General features: G+C 45.0%; 1 protein-coding gene across 1 annotated transcript in view; it reads left to right on the plus strand.

Annotated features, from left to right (window-relative positions):
• Window positions 1–23425, plus strand: part of LOC132832837 (signaling lymphocytic activation molecule-like) — a 59072-nt gene extending 35647 nt beyond the window's left edge. Inside the window, exons 3-4 of the mRNA XM_060851013.1 lie at window positions 22321–22452; window positions 22778–23425. Coding sequence (XP_060706996.1) covers window positions 22321–22452; window positions 22778–22884 — 239 coding nt within the window. The 3' untranslated portion in view covers window positions 22885–23425. The remainder of the gene's footprint in view (window positions 1–22320; window positions 22453–22777) is intronic.
• Window positions 23426–23911: the final 486 nt, after the last annotated feature.

The raw sequence follows: 23911 nt of genomic DNA on the forward strand, positions 1-23911 counted from the left end.
AGCAGGTAGTGAAGGTAAGCATGCAGATACAGCAGGTAGTGAAGGTAAGCATGCAGATACAGCAGGCAGTGAAGGTAAGCATGCAGATATAGCAGGCAGTGAAGGTAAGCATGCAGATACAGCAGGTAGTGAAGGTAAGCATGCAGGTACAGCAGGCAGTGAAGGTAAGCATGCAGATACAGCAGGCAGTGAAGGTAAGCATGCAGATACAGCAGGCAGTGAAGGTAAGCATGCAGGTACAGCAGGCAGTGAAGGTAAGCATGCAGATACAGCAGGTAGTGAAGGTAAGCATGCAGATACAGCAGGCAGTGAAGGTAAGCATGCAGATATAGCAGGCAGTGAAGGTAAGCATGCAGATACAGCAGGTAGTGAAGGTAAGCATGCAGGTACAGCAGGCAGTGAAGGTAAGCATGCAGATACAGCAGGCAGTGAAGGTAAGTATGCAGATACAGCAGGTAGTGAAGGTAAGCATGCAGGTACAGCAGGTAGTGAAGGTGAGCATGCAGATATAGCAGGCAGTGAAGATAAGCATGCAGGTACAGCAGGTAGTGAAGGTAAGCATGCAGGTACAGCAGGTAGTGAAGGTAAGCATGCAGATACAGCAGGTAGTGAAGGTAAGCATGCAGATACAGCAGGTAGTGAAGATAAGCATGCAGATACAGCAGGCAGTGAAGGTAAGCATGCAGATACAGCAGGCAGTGAAGGTAAGTATGCAGATACAGCAGGCAGTGAAGGTAAGCATGCAGGTACAGCAGGCAGTGAAGGTAAGCATGCAGATACAGCAGGTAGTGAAGGTAAGCATGCAGGTACAGCAGGCAGTGAAGATAAGCATGCAGATACAGCAGGCAGTGAAGGTAAGCATGCAGATACAGCAGGCAGTGAAGGTAAGTATGCAGATACAGCAGGTAGTGAAGGTAAGCATGCAGGTACAGCAGGCAGTGAAGGTAAGCATGCAGATACAGCAGGTAGTGAAGGTAAGCATGCAGATACAGCAGGCAGTGAAGGTAAGCATGCAGGTACAGCAGGCAGTGAAGGTAAGTATGCAGATACAGTAGGTAGTGAAGGTAAGCATGCAGGTACAGCAGGCAGTGAAGATAAGCATGCAGATACAGCAGGTAGTGAAGGTAAGCATGCAGGTACAGCAGGCAGTGAAGGTCAGCATGCAGGTACAGCAGGTAGTGAAGGTAAGCATGCAGATACAGCAGGTAGTGAAGGTAAGCATGCAGGTACAGCAGGCAGTGAAGGTAAGCATGCAGGTACAGCAGGTAGTGAAGGTAAGCATGCAGATACAGCAGGTAGTGAAGATAAGCATGCAGATACAGCAGGTAGTGAAGGTAAGCATGCAGATACAGCAGGTAGTGAAGGTCAGCATGCAGGTACAGCAGGTAGTGAAGGTAAGCATGCAGGTACAGCAGGTAGTGAAGGTAAGCATGCAGGTACAGCAGGCAGTGAAGATAAGCATGCAGATACAGCAGGTAGTGAAGGTAAGCATGCAGGTACAGCAGGCAGTGAAGGTAAGCATGCAGATACAGCAGGCAGTGAAGGTAAGCATGCAGATACAGCAGGTAGTGAAGGTAAGCATGCAGATATAGCAGGCAGTGAAGGTAAGCATGCAGGTATAGCAGGCAGTGAAGGTAAGCATGCAGATACAGCAGGCAGTGAAGGTAAGCATGCAGGTACAGCAGGCAGTGAAGATAAGCATGCAGATACAGCAGGTAGTGAAGGTAAGCATGCAGGTACAGCAGGCAGTGAAGGTAAGCATGCAGGTATAGCAGGCAGTGAAGGTAAGCATGCAGATACAGCAGGCAGTGAAGATAAGCATGCAGATACAGCAGGCAGTGAAGGTAAGCATGCAGATACAGCAGATAGGGAAGGTAAGCATGCAGGTACAGCAGGTAGTGAAGGTAAGCATGCAGATACAGCAGGCAGTGAAGATAAGCATGCAGATACAGCAGGCAGTGAAGGTAAGCATGTAGATACAGCAGGCAGTGAAGGTAAGTATGCAGATACAGCAGGTAGTGAAGGTAAGCTTGCAGGTACAGCAGGCAGTGAAGATAAGCATGCAGATACAGCAGGCAGTGAAGGTAAGCATGCAGGTACAGCAGGCAGTGAAGGTAAGCATGCAGATACAGCAGGCAGTGAAGGTAAGCATGCAGATACAGCAGGCAGTGAAGGTAAGTATGCAGATACAGCAGGTAGTGAAGGTAAGCTTGCAGGTACAGCAGGCAGTGAAGGTAAGCATGCAGATACAGCAGGCAGTGAAGGTAAGCATGCAGATACAGCAGGCAGTGAAGGTAAGTATGCAGATACAGCAGGTAGTGAAGGTAAGCATGTAGATACAGCAGGCAGTGAAGATAAGCATGCAGATACAGCAGGTAGTGAAGGTAAGCATGCAGGTACAGCAGGTAGTGAAGATAAGCATGCAGATACAGCAGGTAGTGAAGGTAAGCATGCAGATACAGCAGGCAGTGAAGATAAGCATGCAGATACAGCAGGCAGTGAAGGTAAGCATGCAGATACAGCAGGCAGTGAAGGTAAGTATGCAGATACAGCAGGTAGTGAATGTAAGCATGCAGGTACAGCAGGCAGTGAAGGTAAGCATGCAGGTACAGCAGGTAGTGAAGGTAAGCATGCAGATACAGCAGGTAGTGAAGGTAAGCATGCAGATACAGCAGATAGTGAAGGTAAGTATGCAGATACAGCAGGTAGTGAAGGTAAGCATGCAGATACAGCAGGTAGTGAAGGTAAGCATGCAGATACAGCAGGCAGTGAAGGTAAGCATGCAGGTACAGCAGGTAGTGAAGGTAAGCATGCAGGTACAGCAGGTAGTGAAGGTAAGCATGCAGATACAGCAGGTAGTGAAGGTAAGCTTGCAGATACAGCAGATAGTGAAGGTAAGTATGCAGATACAGCAGGCAGTGAAGGTAAGCATGCAGATACAGCAGGTAGTGAAGGTAAGTATGCAGATACAGCAGGTAGTGAAGGTAAGCTTGCAGATACAGCAGATAGTGAAGGTAAGCATGCAGATACAGCAGGTAGTGAAGGTAAGCTTGCAGATACAGCAGATAGTGAAGGTAAGTATGCAGATACAGCAGGCAGTGAAGGTAAGCATGCAGATACAGCAGATAGTGAAGGTAAGTATGCAGATACAGCAGGTAGTGAAGATAAGCATGCAGGTACAGCAGGTAGTGAAGGTAAGTATGCAGATACAGCAGGCAGTGAAGGTAAGCATGCAGATACAGCAGGTAGTGAAGGTAAGCATGCAGATATAGCAGATAGTGAAGGTAAGCATGCAGATATAGCAGGTCGTGAAGGTAAGCATGCAGATATAGCAGATAGTGAAGGTAAGCATGCAGGTACAGCAGGTAGTGAAGGTAAGTATGCAGATACAGCAGATAGTAAAGGTAAGCATGCAGATACAGCAGGCAGTGAAGGTAAGTATGCAGATACAGCAGGCAGTGAAGGTAAGCATGCAGATATAGCAGGTCGTGAAGGTAAGCATGCAGATATAGCAGATAGTGAAGGTAAGCATGCAGGTACAGCAGGTAGTGAAGGTAAGCATGCAGATATAGCAGATAGTGAAGGTAAGTATGCAGATACAGCAGATAGTGAAGGTAAGCATGCAGATATAGCAGATAGTGAAGGTAAGCATGCAGATATAGCAGGTAGTGAAGGTAAGTATGCAGATACAGCAGGCAGTGAAGGTAAGCATGCAGGTACAGCAGGTAGTGAAGGTAAGCATGCAGGTACAGCAGGTAGTGAAGGTAAGTATGCAGATACAGCAGGCAGTGAAGGTAAGCATGCAGATACAGCAGGTAGTGAAGGTAAGTATGCAGATACAGCAGGCAGTGAAGGTAAGTATGCAGATACAGCAGGTAGTGAAGGTAAGTATGCAGATACAGCAGGCAGTGAAGGTAAGTATGCAGGTACAGCAGGTAGTGAAGGTAAGTATGCAGATACAGCAGGCAGTGAAGGTAAGCATGCAGATACAGCAGGCAGTGAAGGTAAGTATGCAGATACAGCAGGTAGTGAAGGTAAGTATGCAGATACAGCAGGCAGTGAAGGTAAGCATGCAGGTACAGCAGGTAGTGAAGATAAGCATGCAGGTACAGCAGGTAGTGAAGATAAGCATGCAGATACAGCAGGCAGTGAAGGTAAGCATGCAGGTACAGCAGGCAGTGAAGGTAAGCATGCAGGTACAGCAGGTAGTGAAGGTAAGCATGCAGGTACAGCAGGCAGTGAAGGTAAGCATGCAGGTACAGCAGGCAGTGAAGGTAAGCATGCAGGTACAGCAGGCAGTGAAGGTAAGTATGCAGATACAGCAGGTAGTGAAGGTAAGCATGCAGATATAGCAGGTAGTGAAGGTAAGCATGCAGATACAGCAGGCAGTGAAGGTAAGCATGCAGGTACAGCAGGCAGTGAAGGTAAGCATGCAGGTACAGCAGGCAGTGAAGGTAAGCATGCAGATACAGCAGGTAGTGAAGGTAAGCATGCAGATATAGCAGGCAGTGAAGGTAAGCATGCAGATACAGCAGGCAGTGAAGGTAAGCATGCAGGTACAGCAGGCAGTGAAGGTAAGCATGCAGATACAGCAGGTAGTGAAGGTAAGCATGCAGGTACAGCAGGCAGTGAAGGTAAGCATGCAGATACAGCAGGCAGTGAAGGTAAGCATGCAGGTACAGCAGGTAGTGAAGGTAAGCATGCAGATATAGCAGGTAGTGAAGGTAAGCATGCAGGTACAGCAGGTAGTGAAGGTACACATGCAGATACAGCAGGCAGTGAAGGTAAGCATGCAGATACAGCAGGCAGTGAAGATAAGTATGCAGGTACAGCAGGCAGTGAAGGTAAGTATGCAGATACAGCAGGTAGTGAAGATAAGCATGCAGATATAGCAGGCAGTGAAGATAAGCATGCAGGTACAGCAGGCAGTGAAGATAAGCATGCAGATATAGCAGGCAGTGAAGGTAAGCATGCAGGTACAGCAGGTAGTGAAGGTAAGTATGCAGATACAGCAGGCAGTGAAGGTAAGCATGCAGATACAGCAGGCAGTGAAGGTAAGTATGCAGATACAGCAGGCAGTGAAGGTAAGTATGCAGATACAGCAGGTAGTGAAGGTAAGCATGCAGGTACAGCAGGTAGTGAAGGTAAGCATGCAGATACAGCAGGCAGTGAAGGTAAGCATGCAGATACAGCAGATAGTGAAGGTAAGTATGCAGATACAGCAGGTAGTGAAGATAAGCATGCAGGTACAGCAGGTAGTGAAGGTAAGTATGCAGATACAGCAGGCAGTGAAGGTAAGCATGCAGATACAGCAGGTAGTGAAGGTAAGCATGCAGATATAGCAGATAGTGAAGGTAAGCATGCAGATATAGCAGGTCGTGAAGGTAAGCATGCAGATATAGCAGATAGTGAAGGTAAGCATGCAGGTACAGCAGGTAGTGAAGGTAAGTATGCAGATACAGCAGATAGTAAAGGTAAGCATGCAGATACAGCAGGCAGTGAAGGTAAGTATGCAGATACAGCAGGCAGTGAAGGTAAGTATGCAGATACAGCAGGTAGTGAAGGTAAGCATGCAGATATAGCAGATAGTGAAGGTAAGCATGCAGATATAGCAGGTCGTGAAGGTAAGCATGCAGGTACAGCAGGTAGTGAAGGTAAGCATGCAGATATAGCAGATAGTGAAGGTAAGCATGCAGGTACAGCAGGTAGTGAAGGTAAGCATGCAGATATAGCAGATAGTGAAGGTAAGCATGCAGGTACAGCAGGTAGTGAAGGTAAGCATGCAGATATAGCAGATAGTGAAGGTAAGTATGCAGATACAGCAGATAGTGAAGGTAAGCATGCAGATATAGCAGATAGTGAAGGTAAGCATGCAGATATAGCAGGTAGTGAAGGTAAGTATGCAGATACAGCAGGCAGTGAAGGTAAGCATGCAGGTACAGCAGCTAGTGAAGGTAAGCATGCAGGTACAGCAGGTAGTGAAGGTAAGTATGCAGATACAGCAGGCAGTGAAGGTAAGCATGCAGATACAGCAGGTAGTGAAGGTAAGTATGCAGATACAGCAGGCAGTGAAGGTAAGTATGCAGATACAGCAGGTAGTGAAGGTAAGTATGCAGATACAGCAGGCAGTGAAGGTAAGTATGCAGATACAGCAGGTAGTGAAGGTAAGTATGCAGATACAGCAGGCAGTGAAGGTAAGTATGCAGGTACAGCAGGTAGTGAAGGTAAGTATGCAGATACAGCAGGCAGTGAAGGTAAGCATGCAGATACAGCAGGCAGTGAAGGTAAGTATGCAGATACAGTAGGTAGTGAAGGTAAGTATGCAGATACAGCAGGCAGTGAAGGTCAGCATGCAGGTACAGCAGGTAGTGAAGATAAGCATGCAGGTACAGCAGGTAGTGAAGATAAGCATGCAGATACAGCAGGCAGTGAAGGTAAGCATGCAGGCACAGCAGGCAGTGAAGGTAAGCATGCAGGTACAGCAGGTAGTGAAGGTAAGCATGCAGGTACAGCAGGCAGTGAAGGTAAGCATGCAGATACAGCAGGCAGTGAAGGTACACATGCAGATACAGCAGGTAGTGAAGGTAAGCATGCAGATATAGCAGGTAGTGAAGGTAAGCATGCAGATACAGCAGGCAGTGAAGGTAAGCATGCAGGTACAGCAGGCAGTGAAGGTAAGCATGCAGGTACAGCAGGCAGTGAAGGTAAGCATGCAGATACAGCAGGTAGTGAAGGTAAGCATGCAGATATAGCAGGCAGTGAAGGTAAGCATGCAGATACAGCAGGCAGTGAAGGTAAGCATGCAGATACAGCAGGCAGTGAAGGTAAGCATGCAGGTACAGCAGGCAGTGAAGGTAAGCATGCAGATACAGCAGGTAGTGAAGGTAAGCATGCAGATACAGCAGGTAGTGAAGATAAGCATGCAGATATAGCAGGCAGTGAAGATAAGCATGCAGGTACAGCAGGCAGTGAAGATAAGCATGCAGATATAGCAGGCAGTGAAGGTAAGCATGCAGGTACAGCAGGTAGTGAAGGTAAGTATGCAGATACAGCAGGCAGTGAAGGTAAGCATGCAGGTACAGCAGGCAGTGAAGGTAAGTATGCAGATACAGCAGGTAGTGAAGGTAAGCATGCAGGTACAGCAGGCAGTGAAGGTAAGTATGCAGATACAGCAGGTAGTGAAGGTAAGCATGCAGGTACAGCAGGCAGTGAAGGTAAGTATGCAGATACAGCAGGCAGTGAAGGTAAGTATGCAGATACAGCAGGCAGTGAAGGTAAGCATGCAGATACAGCAGGCAGTGAAGGTAAGCATGCAGATACAGCAGGCAGTGAAGGTAAGTATGCAGATACAGCAGGCAGTGAAGGTAAGTATGCAGATACAGCAGGTAGTGAAGGTAAGCATGCAGGTACAGCAGGTAGTGAAGGTAAGCATGCAGATACAGCAGGCAGTGAAGGTAAGCATGCAGATACAGCAGGTAGTGAAGGTAAGCATGCAGGTACAGCAGGCAGTGAAGGTACACATGCAGATACAGCAGGTAGTGAAGGTAAGCATGCAGATATAGCAGGTAGTGAAGGTAAGCATGCAGATACAGCAGGCAGTGAAGGTAAGCATGCAGATATAGCAGGCAGTGAAGGTAAGCATGCACATACAGCAGGCAGTGAAGGTAAGCATGCAGATACAGCAGGTAATGAAGGTAAGCATGCAGGTACAGCAGGTAGTGAAGGTAAGCATGCAGATACAGCAGGCAGTGAAGGTAAGCATGCAGATACAGCAGGTAGTGAAGGTAAGCATGCAGGTACAGCAGGCAGTGAAGGTAAGCATGCAGATTCAGCAGGTAGTGAAGGTAAGTATGCAGATACAGCAGGCAGTGAAGGTAAGTATGCAGGTACAGCAGGTAGTGAAGGTAAGTATGCAGATACAGCAGGCAGTGAAGGTAAGCATGCAGATACAGCAGGCAGTGAAGGTAAGCATGCAGGTACAGCAGGTAGTGAAGGTAAGCATGCAGATACAGCAGGCAGTGAAGGTAAGCATGCAGATACAGCAGATAGTGAAGGTAAGCATGCAGATACAGCAGGTAGTGAAGGTAAGCATGCAGGTACAGCAGGCAGTGAAGGTACACATGCAGATACAGCAGGCAGTGAAGGTAAGCATGCAGATACAGCAGGCAGTGAAGGTAAGCATGCAGATACAGCAGGCAGTGAAGGTAAGCATGCAGGTACAGCAGGCAGTGAAGGTAAGCATGCAGATACAGCAGGCAGTGAAGGTAAGCATGCAGATACAGCAGATAGTGAAGGTACACATGCAGGTACAGCAGGTAGTGAAGGTAAGCATGCAGGTACAGCAGGCAGTGAAGGTAAGCATGCAGATACAGCAGGCAGTGAAGGTAAGCATGCAGATACAGCAGATAGTGAAGGTAAGCATGCAGATACAGCAGGTAGTGAAGGTAAGCATGCAGGTACAGCAGGCAGTGAAGGTAAGCATGCAGATACAGCAGGCAGTGAAGGTAAGTATGCAGATACAGCAGGTAGTGAAGGTAAGCATGCAGATACAGCAGGCAGTGAAGGTAAGCATGCAGGTACAGCAGGCAGTGAAGGTAAGTATGCAGATACAGCAGGTAGTGAAGGTAAGTATGCAGATACAGCAGGTAGTGAAGGTAAGTATGCAGGTACAGCAGGTAGTGAAGGTAAGTATGCAGGTACAGCAGGCAGTGAAGGTAAGCATGCAGGTACAGCAGGTAGTGAAGGTAAGCATGCAGATACAGCAGGCAGTGAAGGTAAGCATGCAGATACAGCAGGCAGTGAAGGTAAGCATGCAGATACAGCAGGCAGTGAAGGTAAGTATGCAGATACAGCAGGCAGTGAAGATAAGCATGCAGATACAGCAGGTAATGAAGGTAAGCATGCAGGTACAGCAGGTAGTGTAGGTTGAAGGTAAGCATGCAGGTACAGCAGGCAGTGAAGGTAAGCATGCAGGTACAGCAGATAGTGAAGGTAAGCATGCAGGTACAGCAGGCAGTGAAGGTAAGCATGCAGGTACAGCAGGTAGTGAAGGTAAGCATGCAGGTACAGCAGGCAGTGAAGGTAAGCATGCAGGTACAGCAGGTAGTGAAGAAAGCTAATAGCATGCTGGCCTTCATAACAAGAGGGATTGAATACAGAAGTAAAGAAGTACTTCTGCAGCTGTACAGGGCCCTGGTGAGACCACACCTGGAATATTGTGCGCAGTTTTGGTCACCAAATTTGAGGAAAGACATTCTGAATATTGAGGGAGTGCAGCGTAGGTTCACGAGGTCAATTCCCGGAATGGCAGACTATCTTACGCTGAAAGATTGGAGCGACTGGGCTGGTATATGCTTGAGTTTGGAAGGCTGAGAGGGGATCTGATTGAGATGTATAAGATTATTAAGGATTGGACACTCGGGAGGCAGGAAGCATGTTTCCGCTGATGGGTGAGTCTAGAACCAGAGGACACAGCTTAAAAATACGGGGTAGGCCATTTAGAACAGAGATGAGGAGAAACGTCTTCACCCAGAGAGTGGTGGGTGTATGGAATGCTCTGCCCCAGAAGGCAGTGGAGGCACAGTCTCTGGATACTTTCAAGAAAGAGTTTGATAGAGCTCTTAAGGATAGTGGGATCAAGGGTTATCGGGATAAGGCAGGAACAGGATACTGATTGAGAATGATCAGCCATGATCATAATGAATGGCGGTGCTGGCTCAAAGGGTAGAATGGCCTACTTCTGCACCTAATGTCTATTGTCTAGGACTTACAAAGAAGCTGAAAATGTGTTGCTGGAAAAGCACAGCAGGTCAGGCAGCATCCAAGGAACAGGAGAATCAACGTTTTGGGCATGAGCCCTTCTTCAGGAATGAGGAGAGTGTGCCAAGCTGGAAGTGGAGGAGATGCGGTGGAGAGCATCGTCGACTACGTCTAGGGGAAATTACGGTCTTTGAAGAAGGAGACCATCTGGGTTGTACGATATTGGAACTGGTCCTCCTGGGAGCAGATGCGGCGGAGACGAAGGAATTGGGAATATGGGATGGAGTTTTTGCAGGGGGCAGGGTGGGAGGAGGTGTGTCCAGGTAGCTGTGGGAGTCGGTCGGTTTATAGTAGATGTCTGTGTTGATTCGGTCGCCCGAGATAGAAATGGAAAGGTCTAGGAAGGGGAGGGAGGAGTCTGTGACGGTCCAGGTAAATTTAAGGTCGGGGTGGAAGGTGTTAACAAAGTTTCCTCATTTCCCCTCCCCCCACCTTGTCTAAGTCAAATCCCTCGAACTCAGCACCGCCTTCCTAACCTGCAAACTTCTTCCTGACCTCTCCGTCCCCACCCTCACTCCGGCCTATCACCCTCACCTTGACCTCCTTCCACCTATTACATTTCCATCGCCCCTCTCCCAAGTCCCTCCTCCCTACCTTTTATCTTAGCCTGCTGGACACACTTTCTGTGTAGAAGTGGAAAGGATGTTACCTCTTATGGAAAATTTCACCTCTTATAGACATGAAAAGTACTTTACACAGAGGGTGGTAGGTGCCTGGAACGCATTGCCAGCAGAGGTCGTAGAGGCAGATATGGTAGCTTCATTTAAGGTGCGTCTGGACAGTTACATGAGTGGGTGGGGAACAGAGGGATACAGATGCTTAGGAATTGGGCGTTAGGTTTAGACAGTGGATTTGGTTCAGCACAGGCTTGGAGGGCCGAAGGGCCTATTCCTGGGCTGTAAATTTTGTTCTTCGTAAATCCTCGAGGAGAAAGTAAGGATTGCAGATGCTGGAGGTCAGAGCTGAAAATGTGTTGCTGGAAAAGCGCAGCAGGTCAGGCAGCATCCAAGGAGCAGGAGAATCGACGTTTCGGCATGAGCCCTTCTTCAGGAATGAGGAGAGTGTGTCCAGCAGGCTAAGATAAAAGGTAGGGAGGAGGGACTTGGGGGAGGGGCGATGGAGATGTGATAGGTGGAAGGAGGTCAAGGTGAGGGTGATAGGCCGGAGTGGGGTGGGGACGGAGAGGTTAGGAAGAAGATTGCAGGATAGGAGGGCAGTGCTGAGTTCGAGGGATTTGACTGAGACAAGGTGGGGGGAGGGGAAATGAGGAAACTGGAGAAATTTGAATTCATTCCTTGTGGTTGGAGGGTTCCCAGGCGGAAGATGAGGCGCTCTTCCCCCAGCCGTTGTGTTGCTCTAGTCTGGCGATGGAGGAGTCCAGGGACCTGCATGTCCTTGGTGGAGTGGGAGGGGGAGTTAAAGTGTTTGTCCAAATTTTTATCACACTTTCCTCATTCCTGAAGAAGGGCTCATGCCCGAAAGGTCGATTCTCCTGCTCTTTGGATGCTGTCTGACCTGCTGCGCTTTTCCAGCAACACTCATTCACTACTGCTGCCAAAGACTGGGTCCAGTGTGTGGAAAAATGCTTTATTTTTTCCAGACGAATGACTTTGGGGACAGATGAAAAGCAATAAGTAATCCTCCGAACAGCGTGCAGACTCACGGCTTTTTCAATTATTAGTTGCCTTACCTTCCCTGAGGCACCAAATACTAAAATCTTTCGAAGGTTGATGGATTAGTTAAGGAATATTATGATCCCAACCTTCCTCTAATTCTGAGACCGCTGTTGTTTTACTCAGCAATTTGAATCCCGGGGAATCGATATGCAGGATTTTTGACAAGGTTAGGAGGACTAGGAGAGGCATGTGACTTTGGTTTAACCCTGAATGAGATGTTGAGAGACCATTTGGTATGTGGGGTTAATGACGTAACCATGTAAAAGCACCTAGTAGCTGAAGACCAACTGGAATTCAAACAGGCACTGCACTGGGATTCATTATTGGAAAATGTAACAAGTGGAGCATATGTGTTACAGGGTCCACCGATGGAAGTGTACACCTTTGTCCGTCTGACTGAGCTTCGGGAGCTCAACCTGGTTGCAGGAAATAGCATAACCTCACGTGGACTCCACCTATCCACTCCACTCTCTTCACCCTGACCTATCACCTTCATCCCCTCCCCTACTCACCTATTGTACTCTACGCTACTTTCTCCCCACCCCCACCCTCCTCTAGCTTATCTCTCCACGCTTCAGGCTCACTGCCTTTATTCCTGATGAAGGGCTTTTGCCCAAAATGTCGATTTCGCTTGGATGCTCCTTGGATGCTCCTTGAACTGCTGTGCTCCTCCAGCACCACTGATCCAGAATCTGGTTTCCAGCATCTGCAGTCATTGTTTTTACCTTAGTGGTATTATCAGTACTAACAGTGGTATTATTGGTCCTAACAGTGGTATTATCAGTACTAACAGTGGTATTATCAGTACTAACAGTGGTATTATTGGTCCTAACAATGGTACTATTGGTACTAACAATGGTACTGTCGGTACTAACAGTGGTATTATCAGTACTAACAGTGGTATTATCGGTACTAACAATGGTACTATTGGTACTAACATTGGTAATATTAGTACTAACAATGGTACTATTGGTACTAACAATGGTACTATTGGTACTAACAATGGTACTGTCGGTACTAACAGTGGTATTATCAGTACTAACAGTTGTATTATTGGTGCTAACAGTCCAGCGACTCAGATGACGTTCTGGGGACCCAGATTCGAATCTCAATACGACAGATGATGGAATTTGAATTCAATAAGTATCTGGAATTAAGAATCTACTGATGACCATTAATCCATTGCCAATTGTCGGGCAAAACCCATATGGTTCACTAATGCCCTTTCAGTTGGAAACTGCCATCCTTACCTGGTCTGGCCTTCATGTGACTCCAGACCCACAGCAATGTAATTAACACTTAACAGCTCTCTGGGTAATTAGGGATGGGTAATAAATGCTGTCCAGCCAATGACACCCTCATCCCATGAATGATTAAAAAAAACAAAAGTTTTTCATGAAAGTATGGAATATCAAAGGAACTAAGGCCACCTTGTCTGTTGACCAGGAAGGAATTCCAAAGCCCACCAAGTGCCACATGCCTTTTGTGCAAAAGTAAAGGCAGAAATCAGAAGCTAGAAAGCAAAAGAATCATCAAACCAATACAGTTTGTGAAATGAGCAGCACAAGTCGTATCAATTGTCAAGCCGAATAAGTCAGTTTGCCTTTGCAGGGAGTTTAAACAAATGGTAAACCACTTCTCGTAGCGTTATAAATACCCGATCCAATGCATCGAGGACTTACAAGTACAGCTGGCAGGGCAGCTGTTCTTCAAGAAACTGGACATGAGCTATGCATACCTTCAATTGCAGTTAGATGAGGATTCCCAGAAGTATACTAGAATTAATATCCATATAAGGGTTTGTACCGATAAACATGACTGCCATTTGGGGTACCCTCATATTGCACAAGTTTCATTGGACGATGGAGAACATTTTACAAGATCTGTCCAGGGATGCCATATTTCTAGATGGCATGCTGGTAACAGAGAACAGCAATAAGGAGCACTTATAGAAGTTTTTGGCAGGTATAGAACATAGAACATTACAGCGCAGTACAGGCCCTTCGGCCCTCGATGTTGCGCCGCCCTGTCATACTAATCTGAAGCCCATCTCACCTACACTATTCCATGTACATCCATATGCCTGTCCAATGCCGACTTAAATGCACTTAAACTTGGCGAATCTACTACCGTTGCAGGCAAAGCATTCCATACCTGACTAATCTCTGAATAAAGAAACTACCTCTGACATCTGTCTTATACCTATCTCCCCTCACTTTAAAGTTGTGTCCCCTCATGTTTGCTGTTCCCATACTTTGGAAAAAGGCTCTCCCTGTCCACCCTATCTAACCCTCTGATTATCTTGTATGTCTCTATTAAGTCACCTCTCAACCTTATTCTCTCTAATGAGAACAGCCTCAACGCCCTCAGCCTTTCCTCATAAGACATTCCTTCCACACCAGGCAACATCCTAGTAAACTTCTGCACCATTTCCAAAGCTTCCACATCCACATAGGGTCAAGGAAAACCCTAAAACCTTCTATAGGTATGTCAACAATAAAAAAAATGATTCGATTAAGGACAGTAGTGGGAACTTATGTGTGGAGTCCAAAGAGATAGTAGAGGAGGTGTTAGCAATTCAGGAAAGTGTGAAAATAGATAAGTCCCCTGTGCTGGATGGGGTTTATCCTCGGATTCTCTGGGAAGTCAGTGAGATGATTGCAGAGCCTCTGGCATTGATCTTTATGTTGTCATCATCTACAGGAATAGTGCCAGAAGACTGGAGGATCGCAAATGTGGTTCCCTTGGTTAAGAAGGGAAGTAGAGACAACCCTGATAATTATAGACCAGTGAGCCTTACTTCGATTGTGGGTAAAGTTTTGGAAGAGGTAGGATTTATAATCATCTAGAAAGGAATAACTTGATTAGGGATAGTCAACACGGTTTTGTGAAGAGTAGGCCATGCCTCACAAACCTTGAGTTCTTTGAGAAGGTGACCAAACAGGTGAATGAGGGTAATGCAGTTGATGTGGTGTATATGGATTTCAGTAACACCTTTGGTAATGTTCATGACAATAGGCTATTACACAGAGGCATGGGATTGAGGGCGATTTAGTGGTTTGGATCAGAAATTGGCGAGCTGAAAGAAGACAAAGGGTGATGGCTGATGAGAAACGTTCATCCCAGAGTTCAGTTACTACTGATGTACTGCAAGGACCTGTTTTGGGGTCACTGCTGTTTGTCATTTTTTAAAAATGACCTGGATGAGGGCGTAGAAGGATGGACTAGTAAATTTGCGGATGACCCTAAAGGTCGGTGGAGTTGTGGATAGTAAGGAAGGATGTTGCAGGTTACAGAGTGATATAGATAAGCTGCAGAGCGGGGCTGAGTAATGGCAAATGTAGTTTAATGTGGAAAAGTGTGAGGTGATTCACTTTTGAAGGAGTAACAGGAATACAGAGTACTGAAAGTGTGGATGAACAGAGAGATCTCGGTGTCATGTACATAGATCCCTAAAAGTTGCCACCCAGTTGATATGGTTGCTAAAAAGACATACAGTGTGTTAGCTTTTATTGGTAGAAGGATTGAGTTTCGGAGCCACGAGGTCAGGCTGCAACTGTATTGTGTACAGTTCTGGCCGATGCATTATAGGAAGAATGTGGAACATTGGAAAGGGTGCAGAAAAGATTTACCAGAATGTCTCCTGATATGGAGGGAAGGTGTTATGAGGAAAGTCTGAGAGATTGGAGGCTGTTTTCATTAGAGAAAAGAAGGTTGAGAGGTGACTTAATTAAGAAATATAAGATAATCAGAGGGTTAGATAGGGTCAACAGTAAACCTTTTTCCTCAGATGGTGACAACTAGCACAAGGGGTGATAGATATAAGACAGATGTCAGAGGTAGTTTCCTTACTTAGAGAGTAGTAAGGAAGTGGAGTGCCCTGACTGCAACAGTGGTAGACTTGCCAACTTTATGGACATTTAAATGGTCATTGGATAAATACGTGGATGACAATGGAATAGTGTAGATTAGTTGGGCTTCAGATTAGTTTCCCATCGAGGGCCGAAGGGCCTGTACTGAGCTTTATCGTTTTATGTTCTATGTTCTAGAGAAGTTTGACACAATCCATTGGTGTTTCTTCAAGATAGGTGCATGCTTTGGAAGGGCCGAATGTGTGTTTCAGGCACCCCATGTGACCTACTTGGGCTACAGATTCAACAAGACTGGTTTACACCTGTTGGAAGATAAAGTGAGGGCAATCAAAGATGTCCCAGCTTCCATGTTTATACTGGAGCTAGGTCTAGTACAGAGAAGGGAGGTTAAACAAATGCAGTGGCCAGTGACCATGTGGGTTTTGTTGATCCAAACAAAACTTGAAGGTAGAGCTCGTGAGATATTCACATCACTATCAGAGAAGGAATCTGGGGCATATGAGGAGGTACACAAAGTTACCTTAAGTACACATGCGCTTCTGCCAGAAGCCGACAGACAATGTTTCAGGAATCTCAGGAGGGACCCTGGTGAAAACTACATTGAGTTTGACAGGATCAAACAAAGTAATTTTATTTGGTGGTTAAGAGCATTAAACACAGAACAAACCTATGATGCTCTTAGAGAGACAATTATTTTGAAGGAGTTCAAAACTTCACTTCCCGAAGTAATGAGAACTCATGTGGAAGAGCAGAGAGTTAAAACAGCAAGACTAGCAGCTGAAATGGCTGATGATTATGATGTTGGTTCATAAAGCAAGGTTTGGCTTTCAGTATCAATTTCAATCCATGAGGGATAGAAACTGGGTGAAAAGAGAAATCCTTGTGTGAAAAGGGAATGGTAGATCTCAGTGAAGATCAGAAGGATAACTTCCCACAGGGTAAAAAGGAAACCCTTGAAGGGGACAGAGAAGTTAAAAAGCTCCGGTGTTCCCACTGCAATAAAATAGCTACGTGAAATCACAGTGTTGGTGGGTTAGGAGAAGCACTGAGAAGCCAGATGTAGGAAAACAGGATAAGCCAGTGAATGTTGGTAGAGTGGTAACAGAAAGCACAATGGAGGCTACAAAGCTGCACCAGAATGTACAAACTGGTCAGAGGTTGGTTAAGGAGGATCTTCTTAAACCATACATCTGCGAAGGTAAAGTTTATTCACATAGGCCAGGAGCAGTAGGTAAAGAGGTTACAATATTAAGAGACACAGTTTGCTTGCAATCTGTGATATTGAAAGATGAGGAGATATGTACTTGTGATGGACTATTGCTAGAAAAGGTGTTGGTGAAGGGAATTCTCACTGAGACAAGAAGTGCTCGATTACATAAAGTGAGGTGAGAGTGTCCAGAGAAGAGTGGAGAAGTCGTGGCAGGAGTCCTGGACAAACTCTCAGCTCCAGGAATACAAGTTGCCTTTGCTCATGATACAGCTGATTTGCTGGTAGGAATGCTGCCTACTGTGGTTAAAAAGTCAGTGGAAACTAAGATAACTGAAATATTGCAGAGCAGATATCCTGGGACTTTTGCTGACTGTGTGGTAACGAGGTCACAAAGTCACCAGCTGAAACCAGAGAAATCAAAGAGTACGGATAAGGAAGTTGAAGTGGACTTAGCAGAGGCCCTGTTTGATCAGATAGTTGACACAAACCAGGAACAAATAGATGATAATGCAGACATCTTTCGCTCAGATAAATTAATTTGGTTACAGCAGAAAGATGAAAATTTAAAATAATTGTATGAAGAAACATACACTGAAATAAATCCAAATGTATCCCTGAATGTTATTATCTTAAAAATGATGTTTTAATGAAGAAATAGAGACCATCACATATTCAGATGGATGAGAAATAGGCAGAAGTTCATCCAGTTGTATTGCCAGTGGGTTATAGAAAGCAGGTATTGTGAATGGCACATGAGCTACTTGCCTTGGGCGACTGTCTGTGTGGAGTTTGCACATTCTCTCTGTGTCTGCGTGGGTTTCTCCAGGTGCTCTGATTTCCTCCCACAATCCAAAGATGAGCAGGTTAGGTGTATTGGCCAAGCTAAATTGTCCCATTGTGTTCAAGGATGTGTAGGTTAGGTGCATTAGTCTGGGATAAATGTAACAGGGGAATGGTCTGGGTGGGTTACTCTTCATCGGGTTGGTGTGGACTTGTTGGGCCAAAGAGGCTGTTTCCACACTGTATGGCTTCTTCCTATTCTAGCTCCCACTTGGAGGTCATTGAGAAAATCTCAAGCTAAAATACAAAAAGATTTTAAACGATCAAAAGCATGCACAAGGATGTAATTGAATTTTGCCAGAAATGTCATACATATCAGGTAATTGGAGAACCACAGGCAGTAATGAAAGTTGCTCCTTTAATACTGTTTAATCTTTACTCAGAGAGTAGTGAGGGTATGAAAGGCTTTGTCTGCAACGGTAGTAGATTCGCCATGTTTAAGTGCATTTCAGTCGTCATTGGACAGGCACATGGACGTACATGGAATAGTGTAGGTGGGATGGGCTTCAGATTAGTATGACAGGGCGGCGTAACATCGAGGGCCGAAGGGCCTGTACTGCGCTGTAATGTTCTATGTTCTATGTTCCTGCATTTGAGGAACCTTTTACAAGAGTCTTAATTGATTGCGTCAGACTCGTACTGAAAACAAAATGTTGGAATCTGTATGTGTTCACCATAATGGATGTGTCCACTAGATTTCCAGAGGCTGTTCCATTATGCAATATCACAGCTGAAAGAATTGCACAGTAATTAACTATCGCAAAGTCGATGCATATCCAATTCCCATTTGGATGACTGTTGAGAAGGTGGGGCAAGTAACCTATATTTCTAAGTTGGACTTGCACAGACGACACTAGCAGGTAAATTTGTCAGAAACAGCAAAGGCAATTTTGGCTTTTGTAAAGCTGAAAGGACTGTATCAGGTCATTTGGTATAAAAAATGTGCCTGCCACGTTTCAGAGAATAGCCAATAAGGTCATTGTTAAATTACCCAACTGTGTTGTTTATATAGATGATCTGGTGATTATTAGTCACACATGGAAGAAATATTTACAACATTTATCAGACTTGTTTGACCAATTTCAGAAGACAGGCTTGGTGATAAACCTGGATAAAAGTGAATTTGCCAGAGGCCAAGTCACCTTCCTGGGCCATGTCAATAAACACGACAAATAGTGCCCTAGGATGTTAAACAAAGATAATTGGGGGAGATTTCCATACCGTTAACAAAAAAAGCAGTACTACAGTTCTTGGGATTAAGTGGATTTTATTGAAACTTTGTACCACATTTTAGCAGTGTGGCTGCTCCACTCACTGAACTGCTAAAGCTGTTTCAGTGGACAGCAGACTGTCAGAAGACATTTGACAGTCTGAAAGCTGTGTTAACCACTGCCAAGTATTAGCCTCACTTAATTACACAAAGCCATTCAAGGTGGATATTGATGCAAATGACATGGGTGTCAGTGATGTGCTCTTACAGCAAGACGACGAGAAGATATAAAGACCTATCAGGTATTTCTCCAGGAAAGTGAACATTCATCAGCAGAAATATTTGACAGTTGAGAAGGAGACTTTGAGCTTGTTGTTTGAGTGTTAGAATATTTCAGTGTTGATGTTACCAGTAATGTATCTGAGGCAATCACATACACTGATCATAACCCTTTGGTGTTTGTGGAGAAATTTAAGGACAGACATGTCAGACTGTTTAAATGGAGCTTGTTGTTCCAGCTATTCAAGTTCCAAATTGTGCATGTAGCAGGATGAGAAAACACGATTGCCAAGGCATTGTCCAGACTTGAATGAGACACAGAGGCATTCAGTGGCAGGAATACAACAGATTGAAACAGAATGTAGTTATGCATGTTTGCATGTTTACAGTCGGTGTAATATATATGTGCGTTTTAAAGTACTAACAATTTGTGTTTAAGGGGTTTTAAAATGAAGCCACCTTTGGATCTTGATGGTTAATTTTTTTTTCAGGGTGGGGGAGATGTGTTTATGCTGCTCCTTTAAAAAGGTTACGTTGTCCTTGTGTTGTTTGCAGGAGGTTGTGAAAGACACAGGTTCTGAAAAGTCTGGGCTTGGATGGGTTTCAGGGTCAAGTTGATTATAGCTAGTGCCTCAGGCAAAAGGCTTTCAAGTTTTTGAAAGGGAAGTGGCCAGTTCTCCCAGCTCAGCTTTTCTCTGGTTTGATTTTTTTTTGCCAGTCTGGCTACCCATTGAAAGCAAAAAGGCATTTTGAAACTGTGGGACCCAAAGACGCAGGACCATGCTGGTACTCTCACTCTCTGACATCTCTCCTGTAAGAACCTGGATTTGATTTTACCTTTTGTGCCAAGGGGTGTTTAGGGGATTGCTGCAGGTATTTGAAACAGCTCATTAAGTTGGGATGATCTGTTGGGTTTTCGGATAGGTTAAGTTGTTCTCTCTTGTTTGCGTTTCATTCAGCAATCTTGTAAATAAATTGTTTTATTTAAAACTACATGGCTTGACCAACCACATCCATTCTGGAATATCCATGTTACACCTGCTTAAAACAATGAGAAGTTCGCGTCTTGGCTACTTTCTTGAAATGTTTTGAGGGGATCTGCCCTGGTCCATAACAACAGCTTCAGGCCAAGTTCAGTAATGGGCTCTAATACAAACTGCGTATAATTACAAGTTAGAACATCATTCAAGAGGACAAGTAGCAAACGCGGATGCATTGACCCACCTCTCACTGGCAGATACACCACTGGGATGGGTCTGGGTGTGATGCTTTTAGGGGATGTCGGCTCAATGGGCCGAATGGCCTGCTTCCACATAGTATGAATTCTATGAATCTATCTTTTGTAAGACCCAGACTCCAGAAGAGTTGGTCACGGATAATGGGCTATTTCTTAAAGTCAAATGGTAAATTCCGTACCATCCATTATCCAACCATCCAGTGGTCTGGCAGAAAGAACAGTCCAAACTTTGAAAGCGGGTGTGAAAAAACACCCTCGATGCCTTTGCCACCTCTGATGCCTCTGAGGCAACCTGATGCCTGTGGCAGAGGTGGAGGTGTTGGGAATAAGGGATAGGATTTTTTCAGGAGGCAGGGTGGGAGGAGGTGTAGTCCAGGCAGCTGTGGGAGTCTGTGGGTTTGTAGTGGATGCCCATGTTGAGTCAGTTGCCAGAAATGGAGATGGTGAGGTCCAGGAAGGAGAGGGAGGTGTCTGAGAAGCTCCAGGTGAATTTGAGGCCAGGTTGGAAAGTGTTTATGAATTTAATGAACTGTTCAACCTCCTCGTGTGAGCATGTGGTAGCACCAATACAGTCAATCATGTAGCAGAAGAAAGGATGGGGAATGGTGCCGGTGTAGCTGTGGAAGATGGACTGTTCCAAGTACCTAATGAAGAGACAGACAAAGCCGGTGCCCATGGCTACCCCTTTGGTTTAGAGGTAGTGGGAGAATTGTAACAAGGTCAGCCAGGTGGACATCATAGAATATGAGTTCCCTGACATGGGGCAGTTAATCTGGTCCAATCAGTCCTCCCTGGCTGACAGATATAAGCAGGAGAGTATAAAAATAATAAGCACTACCGCAGTTAGGCGGTAGTGTGGGGGTTAAAAAAAAAGAAAAAGAAAAAAAAATATAACCAGGAGAAGCATTGCCCTAAAAAAAAAGCAGGAGAGTATAAAAATAATAAGCACTACCGCAGTTAGGCGGTAGTGTGGGGGTTAATAAAAAAATACAAATAGGGGATAAGGACACTGCTTGTCACTAGAGAGAAAAAAAATTAAATAAAATAAAGGAAAAAAAAATAAGCAGGAGAGTCAGAGATTCTGCTCACTCTGAAAGCTGGCTCTGAGAGAGCTGGATCAGTTTCAAGGACTCAGCATTTGTAAATAAAGGATGACTTGGTGATAAAATCTGGGAGTGCTACTCGAGGATTCTCTAAAGGTAAACATGCAGGTTGAGTCCGTGATTAAGAAAACGAATGCAATGTTGTCTCTTATCTCAAGAGGGTTGGAATATAAAAACAGAGATGTGCTATTGAGACTTTATAAAGCTCTGGTTAGGCCCCATTTGGAGTACTGTGTCCAGTTTTGGTCCCCACACCTCAGGAAGGACATACTGGCACTGGAACGTGTCCAGCGGAGATTCACACGGATGATCCCTGGAATGGCAGGTCTAACATATGAGGAACGGCTGAGGATCCTGGGATTGTATTCATTGGAGTTTAGAAGATTGAGGGGAGACTTAATAGAGACGTACAAGATAATACATGGCTTGGAAAGGGTGGACGCTAGGAAATTGTTTCCATTAGGCGAGGAGACTAGGACCCGTGGACACAGCCTTAGAATTAGAGGGGGTCAATTCAGAACAGAAATGCGGAGACATTTCTTCAGCCAGAGAGTGGTGGGCCTGTGGAATTCATTGCCGCGGAGTGCAGTGGAGGCCGGGACGCTAAATGTCTTCAAGGCAGAGATTGATAGATTCTTGATGTCACAAGGAATTAAGGGCTACGGGGAGAACGCTGGTAAGTGGAGTTGAAATGCCCATCCGCCATGATTGAATGGCGGACTGGACTCGATGGGCCGAATGGCCTTACTTCCACTCCTATGTCTTATGGTCTTATGGAATACCAAACTCTATGGAGTTATTTCAATAATCTTTTCAGCTGCATTGGCTGGTTGACATGATTAACTTTGACAGTTGTCCATAGTATCAATGCTGCAATCAGAAGGGGCTGAGTAATTTCCAAAAGACTAAACAAGGTGGCAGCTGGAAAATGGCTTCAGTTTGAGTACAGTTTCAGATTAGAACTGGTCAGAGTCTCTGAGGTGATGTGTTCATTCAGCAGAGGTTAACATCCTGCTTTGCTGAATTCGCCAGTTTCTTGGGCTGTGTTTAATGTTACATTCTTCTGTTCAACAGCATCTACATCAGTCACGGCACATTATGTGTACATTGGTTATGCAGGTTACCCTGGCTACATTGGCTACATCCTCATCCTTGTGCTGTGTTACCACTGGATGAAAGAATTGCGGAGAAGGTCCAAGGACAGTGGTAAGTGTGTTGGCGGAAATAAGACACCAGCAGAATACAAATCAAACACAGATATTGTACGGTGTTTGGGTCTGGAATCAAACACATTTGCAAGCACAGACAGTAGAAATAGAATGTGGTGGATAGGGTTAATCAGTGACACAGTAACAGACAACTACACAACAGTCACACAGAAACTTTTAGAGATTGAATTATAATCACAATGATTTATACCAGTTATTTATGCAACTTTTAATTCCATGACTCATTATATGTGGTGCATACATTTAGGTACTTCTGTGTTTTCACTGTATGTCATGTAATCTTTGTCAATTTTATGTTTCAGAAGCAATTTATGAAAACAGTAAAGTAATAAAGCAGAAGCTTTCAGTCACAGGGTCAGCAGAGATCAAGATGTACGACATGAAAATGAGCAACAGACGGAGCAGATAAAGCCTGGCGAATCCGTACTGTACCACAGCCATAGTCTGTCGAAGTAATACAACAGCAGAATACTGCAACTTCTGGAGATCTACGCAAAACAAAAACATCATAAAACTGTAAGATGTCAGAGCTAAAGTAGGTTATTCAACCACTTAATGATTTCATGGCTGATCTCAACTTGCCTTTCTTTCCTGTTTCTCAATACTCTTTATTCTCTTCCTGATTACAACCTGTCTCTCACAGCCTTGAAAAAAAATAAGGTCCCAAATTTGAGAGTCCTCTGCAGTAAAGAATTCCACAGATGCATGACTCTCAGAGAAGATTTCCTCCAAATCTGTCTGAAATGGGTGGCCCTTTATTCCGAAATGATGTCCTTTGGACCTAGACTTTTCTCATAAGGGGAAACAACCTATCCGCATCTCCCTTGTCAAGTCCCTTCAGAATCTTGTATGGTATCTTCTAAATGCCAATGAACACTGCCCCCTCCACCCCCCCAGCCTGCTCAACCTTTCCTCATATGACAATTCCTCCACACATTCAGTTCAATAACTTCACAACTCCACCTTCAGAAATGACCTGATTCGCAGTGTCTGTTTCCTTGGTTTTGATTTCAGTAAAGTTAACTCATAATCTGTCATTAACACCTATTAATGACACCTACTCCAGAATGAGACTTTTTCTCCACTTCCTTTACCATTTACCCTGCGATATCTGTGACATTTTATCTGCATGCTCTCTCAGCTTCTCCTGATCCTTCCTCCGTTCCACTTACTCGTTGGCATGTTTTACTACAGGATAAAATTCATCATCATTTTATGTTTCTTCAGTTTTGAAGGAGAGTTGTTTTGGACACAAAATGTTTCTGTCTCCATAGATGCTTTGAGAGTTCCTCTAGCACTTCCTGCAATGTGTCTGATAACAACCTGCCAACTGAGATAGAGTCATTGAGTCTTAAATATATACAACATAGAAACAGACCCTTTTGTTCAACTTATCCACGCTGACCAGATATCCTAAACTAATCTAGTCCCATTGC

This window comes from Hemiscyllium ocellatum, chromosome 35 (genome assembly GCF_020745735.1).
Source record: "Hemiscyllium ocellatum isolate sHemOce1 chromosome 35, sHemOce1.pat.X.cur, whole genome shotgun sequence".
Lineage (NCBI taxonomy): Eukaryota > Metazoa > Chordata > Chondrichthyes > Orectolobiformes > Hemiscylliidae > Hemiscyllium > Hemiscyllium ocellatum.